This window comes from Henckelia pumila, chromosome 1 (genome assembly GCF_033568475.1).
Source record: "Henckelia pumila isolate YLH828 chromosome 1, ASM3356847v2, whole genome shotgun sequence".
Taxonomy (NCBI): Eukaryota; Viridiplantae; Streptophyta; class Magnoliopsida; order Lamiales; family Gesneriaceae; genus Henckelia; species Henckelia pumila.
In genome coordinates this window covers 38790958-38806879 of record NC_133120.1, presented here as the reverse complement: position 1 = coordinate 38806879, position 15922 = coordinate 38790958, and the positions used below count along the sequence as shown (strand labels likewise).

The following is a 15922-nucleotide window of genomic DNA, read 5'->3' as shown; positions in this document are numbered from 1 at the left end:
CTAGTAGGTGATGTTTGGCATGCTAGGTAATGCATGGTTATTTATGCTGTAGTGCTGCATGGTAGGCTTGGACCTAGAGGGGGAGCTTCTAGGATCTACCTTAGTAAGGTACGGAAGTAGATATCCAGATTGAGTATGCATGTATTATGTGTTTGCATGGATTATGTGATTGCATGTTTTATATGCCTTTATATATACAGCATGTCATGACTGTATGTTGCATGCATGAGCATATTGAGCTTTTACCTTAGAGGTATCCTGTAGTAGGGCGCTCACCCTACGAGTTTGTGGATGGTTGGATACGTAAGTCTTGTGTCATGTCACCTTTATGGTTGGACACATGTACTAGTATCAGGTCACCATTATCCACTGGGTATATGAGCCACCTCCTGATGCGACGGCGCAGCGTGCTATATACCCTGGGCCCGGTCTATGAGTTTGTTTCTTGACCTGAGAGTCTTGGTACCCAGTTCACTTGTATACATGCACACATAACACCGTATACTCATACTCTCGTACTGAGCATGTTAGGCTCACTTCCGGTTATTTTCTGTTGGCTGGATGCCCTATTCCATGGGGCAGATGCAGGTAGTTCTCCCGGAGACAGGGAGGTTAGGTGGTGACCAAGGCTGGATAGCGGGGTTGACCACTAGGTTTTGCTTACCTGGTATTTGACTTACTTTAATTCCGCAGTTTCTCTGATTAAGATTATTTTATTAATTAATTGCATGCTTAAGTTCTGATTAGTAGGTGATCACGGTGCGGGTCACTACACCAACGCCAATGCCGCTAACAATAACCATAGTGATTGCGGGCCAGATAGTGAGAACAATCAAAACAACCAGTTTTTGGCGGGATTAACTGCTCTGATTCAAGAGAAAAGCCGTGCTCAGGGAGCTCAAATCCAACAGTTGCTTCAAGCCCAGACAGCTAGTGCCGGAAATAACCATCTGCAGCTAATCAAAACCCTATCTACAAAAGGTTCTTAGAGTTGGGACCACCTGAGTTCAAAGGAGAGACTGATCCTTTGATTGCGGAACAATGGTTCCAAGCTATGGAGACTGCTTTTGAATTCATGCAGATCACGGATGCGGATATATTGAGATGTGCTACCTATATGTTCCGCGATGACGCTCGTGTTTGGTGGAATGGAGCCAAAGCAGCGTTGAACCTAACCACCCTTACTTGGAATGGATTCAAGGATGTGCTCTACGACAAATATTTCACAGTGAGCACCCGAACCAGGTTGGCTAGAGAGTTTTTGGAGATCCGTCAAGGAAACATGTCAATTGCGGAGTATGTAAAGAAGTTTGAAAGGGGAATATACTTTGTACCGATGATTTCTGGTGATCCTGCTGAAGAGTTGAAACACTTTACAGAAGGGTTGAATGCCTTCATCAGGAAGGATGTTAGACTAAGTGGAGCGAAAAATTTCAAAGATGCGGTAGATCAGGCCATGCTGTCCGAAAAGGACAGAAACGATATTATCAGAGAGTCATAGACAAAGAGATCTAACTATCAGGGTCGAGACCAACAAGGAAATTCTAGCAGAAAGAGGTCGTACCAAGCCCCTCCCCAACACCGATCGTACCAACAACAACAGCCTCGACCTCAAGGGCAGAAACAGTTGGCTCTACCAGCACCAAAACCGGCAAGTGCACTAACAGCTTGTCAAAAATGTGGAAAACTTCATTCAGGCCAATGTATGATGGAAACTGGTGTATGTTACTTGTGCAAACAACCAGGACATTTTGCAAAGGAATGTCCCCAACAAAGAGGACCGGTCAAAGGCCGAGTGTTTGTCATGAATCATGAGCAAGTGGACACAAACTCAGCCATCGTCACATGTATGATTAATGTTTCCAGTATTCCTGCTCATATCTTAATTGATACTGGAGCTACACATTCATTCATATCTGTTGAATTTGTTAATAAATCGGGTTTGGTACCGGATAAGTCAATTTCGGGGTTTAGTATATCTTTGCCTTCAGGGGAAGAATTGAGTAGTGATTTGATTATCAGAGGATGCAGTATACAGATGCAAGGTCATGAGTTGTATGCTGATCTTACTATCCTCAAAATGTCGGACTTTGACGTGATATTTGGTATGGATTGGTTGTTTTGTTACGAGGCTACCATAGACTATAAACGGAGGACGGTTTCTTTGAAAACTAAGAATGGAGAACCGTTTTTATTCCATGCCACACCGAAAAATAATTCATCTCTTTTAATTTCAGTGGGTAAGGCATGGCAACTGTTAAGTAAAGGATGTGCAGGTTTTCTTGCAAGTGTTACTTGCAACCAAGAATTTCCTCGACCGAAACTTGAAGACGTCGAGGTAGTGAGAGATTTCTCAGAAGTATTTCCTGATGATATTGCAGGATTACCTCCAGCTAGGGAGGTAGAATTTGGGATTGAATTAATGCCCAAAACTCAACCAGTTTCCAAAGCACCATACAGGTTAGCACCGACTGAAATGAAGGAATTGAAGGAGCAGCTACAAGAGCTACTCAATAAAGGCTTCATTAGACCGAGTGTATCACCTTGGGGTGCACCGGTATTGTTTGTCAAAAAGAAAGATGGGTCTATGAGACTGTGCATCGATTATAGAGAGCTGAACCGAGTAACAGTGAAAAACAAATACCCACTGCCTAGTATAGATGATTTGTTTGATCAGTTACAAGGGGCAGTAGTGTTCTCCAAGATTGATTTGAGATCAAGTTACCACCAATTGAAGGTGAAAGATGAAGATATTCATAAAACGGCTTTCAGGACTCGTTATGGCCACTACGAGTTCTTAGTCATGCCGTTTGGAGTTACAAATGCACCGGCAGTATTTATGGATCTTATGAATAGAGTGTTCCAGCCTTTCTTAGATCAATTTGTCATAGTATTCATAGATGACATACTGATTTACTCTCGTAGTTTGGATGAGAATCGTCAGCATCTAACTACAGTCTTGCAGATTCTGAAAGAAAAACAATTGTTTGCTAAGTTCAGTAAGTGTGAATTTTGGCTAGAACAGATTGCATTTTTGGGTCACATAGTTTCGGCAAAGGGAATAGAGGTTGATCCAGCAAAGATATAAGCAATTAAAAATTGGGTTACTCCAAAAAATGCTACAGAGATACGGAATTTCTTGGGATTAGCGGGTTACTATAGGAGATTCATTCAGGATTTCTCCAAGATAGCGCTGCCACTGACGTCATTAACTCGCAAAAGTGTAAAGTTTGAATGGTCTGATCAGAGTGAGAAAAGCTTTCTGGATTTGAAGGAAAAGTTGATGACAGCACCAGTGCTAGCCATACCGAAAGGCACCGGTCAATTCGTAATTTATACAGATGCTTCCAAGTATGGATTAGGGGTTGTTTTGATGCAAGATGGAAAAATAATAGCATATGCTTCACGACAGCTGAAGATTCATAAAAAGAATTACCCTACCCATGATCTCGAATTGGCAGCAGTTGTATTTGCACTGAAACTATGGAGACATTACCTTTATGGTGAGAAGTGCCAGATTTTCACCAATCATAAGAGTTTGAAGTACTTCTTCACCCAAAAGGAGTTGAACATGAGGCAGAGAAGATGGCTCGAATTGGTGAAAGATTATGATTGTGATATTATCTACCATCCGGGTAAAGCTAATGTAGTAGCTGATGCTTTGAGTCGTAAATTTGCGGCTTTGAACAGAATGACAACTCAACAGGAGTTGATTGTAGATTTTGAACGACTCAGATTGGAAGTGATTGAACCTATGGAGATGGGTGCCATATCAGCTTTAACAATGGTTCCAAGTTTGCTCGACAATATTCGAACAGTTCAAGCTTCAGACCAACAATTATTAACTTGGAAGCAAAAAGATGAAACCAAGGGTGGTGTCTTGTACACAGTAAAGGATGGGATCGTACATCACAAAGAGCGAATATGGGTACCAGCAGTAGATTCACTGAGGAAAGATGTGATGACTGAGGCCCACACTGTGTCGTATTCCATTCATCCAGGGAGTACGAAGATGTTCAAGGATTTACAGATGCTATACTGGTGGCCAGGTATGAAGAAAGACATCGTTAAGTTTGTTAACGAATGTTTTACATGTCAACAGGTGAAAGTTGAACATCAAAGGCCAGCAGGACTTTTGAAACCATTACCATGGACTTCGTTGTTGGATTGCCAATTACACCACGAAGAATGAATTCAATATGGGTAATAATTGACAGATTGACAAAGTCAGCTCATTTCCTACCCATCAAAAACAACTTCTCGATGAATCAATATGCAGAGTTATATATTCAAGAATTAGTCAGATTGCATGGAGTTCCATCAAGGATAGTCTCTGACAGAGATCCCAGGTTTACTTCGAACTTTTGGAAGAGTTTACATCATGGTTTGGGAACAAAATTGGCCTTCAGTACTGCTTTTCATCCACAAACAGATGGACAATCTGAACGAATAATTCAAATACTGGAGGATTTACTCAGGGCTTGCATGATTGACTTTGGAGGAAATTGGGAATCGAAGTTACCTTTAGTGGAGTTCACCTACAACAATAGTTATCAAGCTACTATTGGAATGGCTCCTTATGAGGCTTGTATGGAAGAAAGTGTAGGACTCCTCTACATTGGGATGAGATTGGAGAGAGAGCTGTGTTGGGACCAGAAATAGTGCAATAGACAGTTGATTTGATAGCAAAAATTAGAGACAGGATGTTGACAGCACAGAGCCGTCAGAAAAGCTATGCCGATCAGAGACGTAGGGAATTGGAGTTCCAGGTAGGTGATCACGTGTTCTTGAAGGTGTCACCTTGGAAAGGGATCTTGAGATTTGGGAAGAAAGGGAAGCTGAGCCCGAGATATATAAGGTCTTTTGAGATCCTAGACAAGATTGGAACAAGAGCTTACCGAATAGAATTGCCTCCAATTCTGGAAGGAGTACACAATGTCTTCCATGTCTCGATGTTGAGAAAGTATATCTCAAATCCTTCGCACGTCATTCGCCATGAACCAGTTCAATGGACGCCCGACTTGTCTTATGAGGAGGTACCTATTCAAATATTAGATAGGCAAGTCCGGAAGTTGAGGAACAAAGAAATCAAGATGGTAAAGATTTTGTGGCGAAATCAATTGGTAGAAGAAGCTACTTGGGAAATCGAACAGGATATGCGTAGTCGATACCCGGAAATTTTTGGTAAGTTGAATTTCGAGGACGAAATTCTTTTAAGGAGAGTAGAGTTGTAAGGTCCGAATCCACTAAACTTGCTCACGATGATTTTAAAATAATTTTTAAATGATTTTATGCCTTAAATTTTTTAAGTTATTATTTAATGATTATGATTTCATGATTATGTTTATTTATGTTTAACAATTTCGATTAAGTAAATGATTCCAGATTGAGTTTGATTCTGGACTCGCGGGACGAGGCTAACCTACGAACGAAGTGTTAGAACGTATTTTCACGAGTATTTTAAATATAATATTGATATACTTTGAATAAATAAGTTGGGAGATAGTATTTTTATCAGTCGAGTCAAGGAAAAGTGGTAGACTACATTTTAATTATTCACCACGACGCGAATTAAGTGTTGAAAGGAACACTCTTCTACCACGATCCCCACTTTCATTATAAGTTTGTCTCCCAATAATTCCTCTCCTTCACGTCTATCTTATTCTTCTTTCTTTTTCTTTTCATCCTTATTCTCTGATTCTTCCCGGAGCACTACACGGTTCCTTCAAGAAATTTTGAAGTTAAACTCCAATCTTGCTCCTCTTCGTGGTTAGTTCGTCTCCGAAAATCCGGATCATCTTAACCTCAATTAAAGGCAAGTTTTTTTAAAGCTTTTAAAACCACCATTCAAGATATAATTATGCTAATATGAAATTATGTATGTTGAGGCATATATGAATGATTTTTTTTAGAATTTCAAGAGCATGAAATTATGATGTTATGAAATCGTGAAACGTAAACCGTTCTTGACGAGTTCTTGAAGTATGGGTTGAGAAATTCTTGATAAATTCTTGATAAATGATGTGTGTTGATAGATTATTATGGGTTAGAGTTGAAAAATGAATGATTTTGAAAGTATATGTTGAATTTGAAGTGTTGAGTTAGTTTGAGTTAAAGTTTTGAATTATTACATGTGTTGGGTTGTTCCGAATTAGCGACACTCGTCACAATTTTGAGGATCAAGACTAGTGTACTAATCCAAATGAGATGAGGATTACTTTATTTGAAAGCCAGTTTAAATTTTTCCAATTTTTGTGTTTTGAGTTTTGTCAAAATCATTTTGGATGTTTGGCCAAAATCGCCCCGAAGTGTGTCGGTTGTTTTGAATTTCTTGAACTGACCCTTATCGGGCGAATGCGTATAACTTTTTACTGAAAACTTCAATTGAGATGAGGTTTTTGGCATTGGAAAGCCAAGATCAAGGGCTACAATTTTTCTGTTTACTACTTTTTCAAATTCTGAATTTAAAATAGATTTTGAGAGAGAGAAATAAGACCTATCTGCGCAGGGCATGCGCGCCCGCGCCGAATAAGTAGAGCGGCCGCGCCTAAACTTCGAAATTCATGATTTTGATATGTAGTAGCCCGTACCCAAATTGAGTAATTGAAGGATTAATGCTAATTAATTGAATTGGGTATTGGACGGATCGGAAGCTCCGAAGGCACGATCGGAAGCTCCGAACAGGATCGGAAGCTCCGATGAGCGATCGGAGGCACCGATGTTATTACGTCAGGCATGACGTGTGGTTGGATCGGAAGCTCCGATCAGGACCGGAAGCTCCGATCACCCCTATCCGGAGTCATCAAGTGATATTTTGACACATGGCAGATCAGGATCTTCGGAAGCTCCGATGACAGGATCGGACGTTCCGATCGAGGTTCGGACGTTCCGATCAAGGATCGGAAGTTCCGATCGTTGTCTATAAATAGAAGGCCGAGACTTCACTTTCATTTGCCAATTCCGAGTTCTCCTTTCCTTTCTAGTCCTTTTGGAGCTGTTCTAGTCTTCTTAGGCTTGGTCCGGAGGTCGGAGAGGCGTTCGGTAGTCGTAGCGGAGTCGTGCCCAAGTTCTGGAGGCATCGACATCAAAGGGCTAACGACGGACGAAGGTATAGCTTTTGCTCCCTATAAATATTTAGAAGTATGCAATAGCTTAGTTAAGGCTTTTAGAGCACTTTAATGATAGTAGTATCATTTGGCAGTGTACAGCAGACTATAGGCGTGGACCTAGAGTTGGTAAAGCTTGCACTGTATTGAGGTACGAAAGTACTGTTCGAGATATCCTGACTGAGTATGCATGTATTATGTGACTACATGATTTATATGACATGATATTATGCTGCATTCATTTGCATCTTGCTGTATCTCTTTCGAGATGTCTGTTAGTAGGGTTGTACCCTATCCTGTTAGTGGATGGACTTCCATCGATTTGGGTCTGGCGTATCCACGATTATCTCGGTATGGGAGCCACCTCCTGAAGCGACGGCACAGCGTGCTACATACCAGGGCCCGGTCTGTCTCTGTTATCTGATCCTTGACCTCGAGTCTATAGGGAGTTCACTTTGCATGCATGTATACTCATACTCTCGCACTGAGCGTTTTATGCTCACGTCTCGTACTCTGTATTTTCTGGACACCCTATTTCATGGGGCAGGTTTGCGATTGGACGAGGAGGGTGGATCCAGGAGGGGCTAGTCAGTGGTTGACCAGCTGGAGTTTTGCTTAGGTTTTATTACTGTTGTTTGGGTTTATACAGCTATTCGATTTGGTTGTACATTATTGGATAAATTACAGATTCCTTTACTTGGGATTGTATAATGTTTTTGGATTCCGCAGTTTTATTCTGATGTCTGTTTAATTAAGTTAATTGCATGCATAAGTTCTGTTTAGTAGGTGATCCGGGTAAGGGTCACTACATGATATGTTATTTTAGGGTCATAAATTCTTGGTTATGATCTTTTAAGGCTTTTAAAATATATTTAAGAGTTTTTATGCAAAAAGTTTCAAGTTTTAACTCAAGAACGAAAAGAACGACTTACGTGGATCGATTATGTTATGTGATGCATGTACATGTCTATGTTCATTCATGAAAGCTATATTCAATATTCAATATGATTTTTAATCATCTATGATATGCATAAATTTATCGAGTAAGTTTTAAGATCACAACCTAAAAGTTTATGAAAGGAATCATGATGTTATGATGAATGTTTTATGGCATACAAGTCATGCAAATATGGAATGTTATGATGAGATGATAATGATCTGATATGAAAAATGAATGACATGTTAATGTATGAAAACGCTTTTGATGTCTTATGTGTCTTTGTGGTGGCAAACACGGGATTGGTGCTCCGGTTTGGGCTCCGGAGAGGGCCTTTCCAAACATGGCTCATGAAACAGATAAATACACGGGACTGGTGTTCCGGGATGAGCTCCGGAGAAGGCCTTTCCAAAGAACGAATGTTATGAGGCTTAATGCCATATGCTTGTTGATCAACAAGAAAAGGATGAATGTGCCCATTATGACGGTTGCCACAATTTCGCATAATTCATCACCAAATGATGAGTTTATGTTATGTTATGTTACGTTTAAATGATATTTGAAATCTCACGATTTTTACTGCATATACTTGCTGAGTCTTTAGACTCACTATACTTGAATGATGCAGGTAATGAAGATGACATTTATGCATATGTCGACGAGTTCAATGTCGGGCATGAAGAAGAGCAAGGAGTCGGACCGGCGGGCGATGCATGAGTGCGTTATGTGATGAGTGTGTTACAGTTATGAGTGTGTTGTGTAATGAGTGTGCTATGTATTGAGTCATTTGCAACTTTATGAGGTATTTTAATGTTGAAAACAAGTTTTATAAATTTTAAGGTTTGGATTTAGTTTGTAAAATATTCTGAAATGTTTTAAGTAAAGTTTGATGTATGCATACATCTATTGAAATTTTTTTTATTCAGCTTAAAGTTTAGGGCATGTTAGTCGAGTAACGTTTTCATAGGTTGAGGACGTTACAACTTCCATCCAAGTGGAGCCTTAGAAAATTTGGAAATTCACAAGGCATGCAACTCAATAACATTAATATCTGACTTCAAAAAAAAAATTAGAAAAACATCAATATCACATTAACCGTTATAATTTAATGCTTTTGTACGATAATCAAATGAAGAACAAATTAGTTGTTACATGATAATTTAATAAATTAAAGTGGTAAATCACACTATGGTCTATCCGCGAATCCATTATTAGGACACTGCCTCAAGGTGAATCTATGCATTAATATTGAGTGGACCTTCGAAGTTATATCTATTATGAAGATTAAGTTTTTTTTGAAAAAGTCTTACCAATTTTTATCGATGAGGCAGGTCGTTTTGAAATAAAAAGTAATATTACTTTATAGATAACTCAAAGAAGATATCCGGCTCATAAAATATACTCATAAAAGTGTTTCACATGATTTTTTTTGTATTAAATATATATCATTAAGCACTCTTGGAGTAGCACGAGTAACTTAAAATGTCACAATAATAGATAGGAGTTTTTAGAGAAGACTTGTTAGGAAATTAAATTTTGATTTTAAAATTTTGTTAACTATGTGATCATGTCGCATAAGTCAAAAAAATGTACCACCCAAATAATGTTATTATATTCTTCTTTTTCTATTTTTTTTGTTAATCGCGTTATGTTCAATAAAGAAAATTGTTATTATTTTGTATATAATACGTAGTGTCAATAACAATTATATTTATTGGAGTATATTGTATTATTATTAAACTATATTATATTAATAATCATATACTAACAAACATAAATATAAATATAAATATAAATAATAAAAATAAAAATAAGTAAACAAGAAGAGCTGGCTTTCAAACGACGTCGCATGGCGGTTGTATATATAATGGAAACCTTGAAAGGTTAGGGAATAATTTCGGTATTAAAAAATGGCACACGGAGGCTACGGTAAGCGCAGAGCCGCTGCCGACCGGAATACGGCGGCTCACCGGCGGCCTAAAGCCCTAACGGTAGACAAGAAGTCCAAGCCAAAAAACAAGCCCAAAACAGTCTCTCTCAAAACTCAAATTCGTTCCGTTGAACGCATGCTCCGCAGAGTATCTACTCCTCACCCGCTTTCTTCTCACCACACGAGCACGCACGGATTTTTGTTCTTGAAATTGTTTGAGTTTCGTTTTGATTAAAAGAGGGACTGGTTGCAGTTCTGAGCTAAATTAGGTTGTTAACCAGTCCTAATGTTTTTTGATTGAGTTCAATTGGATTTGTGTACATAAACTGGATTTAATGTTTTTTTTTGGTATTTTCAAGTAAATTGAAACTAGTAGCTTAGTTTTTGCTAGTATTCGCCCCTTGAAGCATTTTTCGTTGCGAAATTTCACATGAATTTTTCTGTAACCGTCGAAACATATTTCACTCCCTCTCATCTACTGTTCGGAAATTGATGGCCCTTGTAGCTTGGAGTTGCCTCAGGTTTTTTATATGTACATTATCTTCCGAAGCACACTGTATAGTGTAATAGTGTATACTTTGATGTTATGACGAAACAACATTCATTATGCATAGTGCAGTTAGACATAGTTAATGAATGTATATGCTAGTAAAAGAGTGTTTGAGAAGGAGAAACAGGTGCTCCTGGATTTACGTAGATGCTATGGATGCTGAAACTGAAAAGAAAAGGCTTTTCTGTGTACGCGTTTTGCAGGACCAAGCATCAGTACAGGGTTCTGGAATGAAAATTTTGGAGTTAAATCTTTTCCAAAATCTGTGAATTATGCATTATTTCACTTATTTCTTCATGATGTCCATATATTTTTCTGGAATGAAAATTTTGGAGTTAAATCTTTTCCAAAATCTGTGAATTATGCATTATTTCACTTATTTCTTCATGATGTCCATATATTTTTGTGGATCTTATAATGTTTATAATCAATATGTCCGAGAGAAAGTGCAGTGAAATCTGTTTTTTGTTTGTCCAATTGTCCTGTCTCAATTTCCCTACTAATTTCTCATCCAGTTGGGGTCTTGAGTTTCAAACCAGTCTTCATTGTATTCTCTTTAAAGCATAGTTTCCTTTGTGCATTCAATTAATTTTTGGCCTCCTTTTTTCCAGTTTCTTTGAGGTTATTATGAACCAAATTGAATTTGCTTACATGCTAAACTGATGCAGGATCTGCCTCTTGAAGTTAAAGAGGCCCAAGTGAAGAAGTTGGAGGAGCTCAAGAAACAACAAGAGATTCACAATCGTCTAGCTGTGGAACGAAAGATTTTCTTGCGGGACAGAAAGATCAAATTTTTTGGTATGGAGTAATTATGATTATCCTGCATGTGTCTCTGTTTAAAATGTGCTACACTAGGTACTAAACATGATAGCATAAAGTGTTTTTTGCCATTGACCTTCATTTGTATGCCTAGAGAGAAGAAAGATCGAAAGGAGGATAAGACGGTTGGAAAGGCAGCAGCGAGCTTCAACTGGCCAGGCACAGGAAGCAGAGATTGCTGAGCAACTCTCTAAATTGAAAGAAGATCTCGAATATGTCAGGGTAAGCTGTGGAATCTCTTGCTTTCTATCATTTTATGTTCTTGTTTTTTTTATGTTATATATGGTTATAAAAGTTGGGCGGTATCTTCGTTCTCATGCATTTTAAGGCTTTGTGTTAATCTACTTAAGTAGTTCAGAATATTTGGTTTTGGTGGCCAACCCAACCTACTGAGTACTGATCTTCATGCGACCTTTTAGAGTTGATATATACTATTTTAGGTTTATGATGATGAATGGGTTTCTTAGGATTATCTATATTTAAGATTTTAGCTTGATTTATGTCCTTTTGGATTTACCCATCTGACTTATATAAAGGCCTATGTTTTGTAATTTGCGTCAGTAGTAACATATCCCTTTTAGTACTTTTAGTATGGATATTACAGCCTTAGCATTCTGAAGAGATAAAAGGAAAACATGTCATTCCTCATTGCTGGTGCAACAGAATCAACCATAAGATACTAAATACGGTGTCGGTCAAAAGTTAAACCATTTGTTTTAAAATGGTTATTTGTCCTGAACTAGAAAGAAGCAGGAGGGAAGAAGACAATTAGTTGGTTTCTATTTATATCCTCCGTCACCAATACCAACGCAAACTTGCGGTTGAGTGTTACAGAATTGGTGTCTGGAGAGAGATTATTTTAACATGTAATACCTCAATGTGGACCTTTAACGGCCCCAGCGGCAGCCAAAAGTTTTGCCAACTTTCTAGTTGGAGGGTTGTTAATATAGGTGAAAATGTATTCTGGGAATGACAATGATATACTAATGGTTGATCTGATTTTTGGAGAGGGGAATTGAAACTAAACAAATGGATAGCATTCCCAAAAAGGACCCAGCGAAAGAGAAGAAAAATCAGTTATTCTAGTTCATATTTTCCACCGCCGATGTCACACTTTAGTGTAGTTGGCTGTTACAGTAGCATCATATGCACTTTCACTTTACCATTGCAATTCCTGCGATTTCAGTTTCGGATGTAGCAGCCCCACTACTTATTGCAGCCCACTACACTTTAACCAGTTTTCTAAAGTCATTTGTCATGAGTTTAATCATCATTCATAGAATCCATTCATCCTTCCCCTGAGGATCAAGACGAGGGTACCCGTGTAATATTATGTCGATTCGGTGGGTGCTATTTGCAATATAGTATGATATTAAAGTGACTGATGAATTCTACTATTGAAGTTCATAGTTTCAACTTGATATTTGGTAAAGGTGAACCTTAATGGGTTTCAAAACAAAGGGTGAATTTTGTCAAATTTGTAAGCACGGTCAATGTGTCAAATGGGCTTGAAATCCATTCTACTTGGGATCATAACTGATGGCTCTACTGCAATAATATATAAGCATGGTTCCCGTAGTACTTTGTAGGGAATTATGTTTTTGTAGAAGGTGCTTCATTTCCAGATTTTGTTCATTTTTAGTTTCTGGTACATTGTTATTAACTCTTTGTTCCTTTTGTCTTCTTTCAAGTTTATGGTACATTGTTATTAACCCTTGTTCTTTTTGTTTTCTTTCATGTTCTAGTTCTTCCCCAAAACAGAGAAGTACGTTTCATTATTTATGGGAGGTGATGATACCGAAATTGTAGAAAAAAGAAATGGTTTACGTCAGAAAATTAAGGCCAACTTGATTGCTGCTGCAGCTAGTGGGAAGGATTTGGAAGGTACATATTTTTCCTAGGTTGCATGAGAAAGTTTGCTTATGTTTGTTTTTTGAATTTTGTGGTAGAACCTTAATTTTTTTATCCCTCACTGTCCGGACAAATGTCTTTACATCTCAATGTTGTGAAGTTCATTGGTTGAAACTTTATGCGGTTTTCCTATGTTATTGTTTTTGTTTCCTCTAATTTTGTGCTTGATGCGGAGAACTTATATTTTTCGCTTGAACTCGGAAACAGAAACAGGGAGTGAGGATGATGGGCTTTTGGAATTAAGTGATGATGATTTCTTCTTAAATGGGAGCTCTAGTGATGATGCTGATGCAGATGATGAGTGGACAGACAAAAGCACAAGGTATTGGGAGAGTTTCTGTTTTATTTTTTCAAAACTGAACATTCTCATTTGTTGAATGCAAGGCTTTGCCAGCCTCTGTGTAACCCATTCAGTGACGAATATAGAAGTCGAGGCTGATCTTAAATCCCAACAATCTGAAGTGTTTTCTGTTTTTGAAGGACCATAAACAAAATAGTTAGATGTATTGTATTCATACCGTTTTGGTAGATTATTATGCAATTAAAGCTTGTTTGGTAGAATTTATACGAAATCTTTTCATTGGCATATGTACATGAACTCAACTGAGACAACATTATGTTAAACTCTTACAAGTTTGAAATGGAAAATCAAAACCTGCCTATGATGCTGAAGCTGCAGGTAAGAATCAGTAATCCTACACTACCTAATGAACACGTCATATCATATTTTTTGATAGTCTAGCAGTCATACTCTCTTTTATCTTCAAATTACGTCAGGAAACCGTTTCCGTATTTTCTTCAGGGAGCAGGCCTCAAGCGCCTCAGGTAAAGCAGCATCCGGGATGTCAAGTGATGAAAGAAATCAGGTTAGTATTCGAAGTCTAAGCTTGCCATTCTTAGTTATTCGAATATCAAACAATATTTGTTGATGTGTGCAAAAAGCCGATGCATTTTGTTGAGAATTTGAAACGCAGAAGGGTCCTAACCAAAGATATTTACCATCATAGTGCTGGAAGCGGTCATAACTTCGACTTGTTATTAATGCAGAAGCAGATCTCTGCTCGTGCTCTCATGCCACCACCTAGGCCATCGAATAAGCCGTTTTCTCGTTCCGTTTATAATAAATCAAAATTTGCTGGATCTTCAGGAAAGAAGCCATCACACCAAAGATACGAAATATCAACCTCTAGCAACACATCTAGCAGCATCGGCGGGCCTTCCTTCAGAAAACGAGGTGGCCTTGATTCAACAACTGGCAACAGTGGTAACCAAAGCTCCAACTCTGATGCTCGAAAACCTCGACGAAAAAGAAGGCCCAAGAAAAAAAAGCAACCGTCATCATAGTTCAAGTATCTAATGCTCGGGCATTTGCAATTTTAACTCGAAAAATGTACCAATATCATTTATTTTATACCTGGTCGAATCTGTCTGCTGCCTGGCGGTAGAATATTGGATTTTACAAGGCCGTTTCGAATTTTTTTAGCTTTTTGTTGGATTTCTTGAAGTAATTTTGGGTTATTAGGGACAACTATATGGATTTCGGAGTCATTCTATCGGTTGATTACTGAACCATATGTAAAGGTTCAGCATGAAATTCAAAGTTTCATAGGTAAGTTTTACTAATAGAAATGATCGGTAACTATTATATGGGTTAATACATGTTGAAATCTTATTATTATTATTATTTTTGAAATGATTAAAAGTATATGATACATTGATGATTGATGCTCTTAAGATATATCCCGAGGTATTATTCGATACTGCCTTTGGATATAGTTATATCTTATTTTTACATGAACTTGAGACGAGGAACGTGCAAGGAGGTAAACGTCTTATTCGCTCAAGTGCTTGTCGGACATTTCTCTACCTGGGTAGTATGAGTGTCGGAGCCTTGGATAGTTCTAGGCCTGGCCCCTGGGGTCCTCGCATCCGTACCATCCCAATTCCCAAGTCCAACCCTAAGTGGTATGAATCTCGGGATTTGGGCGTGTTTCAAAGAGTTCGTTTATCGTCTTTTGGATGTAACTATTATTATGGTAGTATTTGAGAGAGATTTTAAGAAGTAATTATCAGCTTTTTTTTTCATAAATATCAAAATTTTGTGAATAAAAAGCTGATAAGTACTTCCTAAAAGCTCTCACAGATACTACATAAGTATGGATCCTTTTGTGTTAGGATTGTGGGACATGTGTAAGAGCTCACTCAATTTTAGGGATCGGTTGATGCTACTCCACTCGGGTAGTGCCCGAGTGGGGTATGGACGGCCCGGATCTCTTTGCATGTCAAATGATTTGACCTGCAGTTATGATCTGGGTCGTCCGATCTGGCTTCAGGCACATCAACAGATCCCAATTCTGAAACCAATTCCCGAGAGTTCTTGTGGAAGTCAAGATGCCTATAAATGTGAAAAGATGGTTGTCGCAAGATTTAATTACATTCCTTTATCTCATTGTCATTGCTCTCTTCGCCCCAAGGAATCTGCACTCTCTCTACCCAATGACAAATTAATATATACGACTAACAACGTGAATCATAACTATAATTTTTTGTAAAATTTGAGTTAAACGACGGAAACAACAAAAATATTGTTAGGTCAATGGAATTCAGATATCTCCACAATGGTATGATATTGTCCACTTTGGGCACAAGCTCTCATGGTTTTGATTTTG

At 38.3% G+C, this 15922-nt stretch overlaps 2 protein-coding genes across 2 annotated transcripts; both read left to right on the top strand.

Annotated features, from left to right (window-relative positions):
* Positions 1-1054: 1054 nt before the first annotated feature.
* Positions 1055-1501, top strand: LOC140861317 (uncharacterized). The gene has a single exon (XM_073264329.1). It carries the CDS (start codon positions 1055-1057, stop codon positions 1499-1501), a length of 447 nt encoding a protein of 148 aa, XP_073120430.1.
* An 8418-nt stretch (positions 1502-9919) lies between these two features.
* Positions 9920-14903, top strand: LOC140874728 (uncharacterized). Its single transcript, XM_073278092.1, has 7 exons — positions 9920-10121; positions 11192-11321; positions 11437-11564; positions 13088-13226; positions 13461-13575; positions 14056-14119; positions 14301-14903. The coding sequence occupies exons 1-7, from the start codon at positions 9954-9956 to the stop codon at positions 14595-14597; spliced, it is 1041 nt and encodes a 346-aa protein (XP_073134193.1). The 5' UTR covers positions 9920-9953; the 3' UTR covers positions 14598-14903.
* Positions 14904-15922: the final 1019 nt, after the last annotated feature.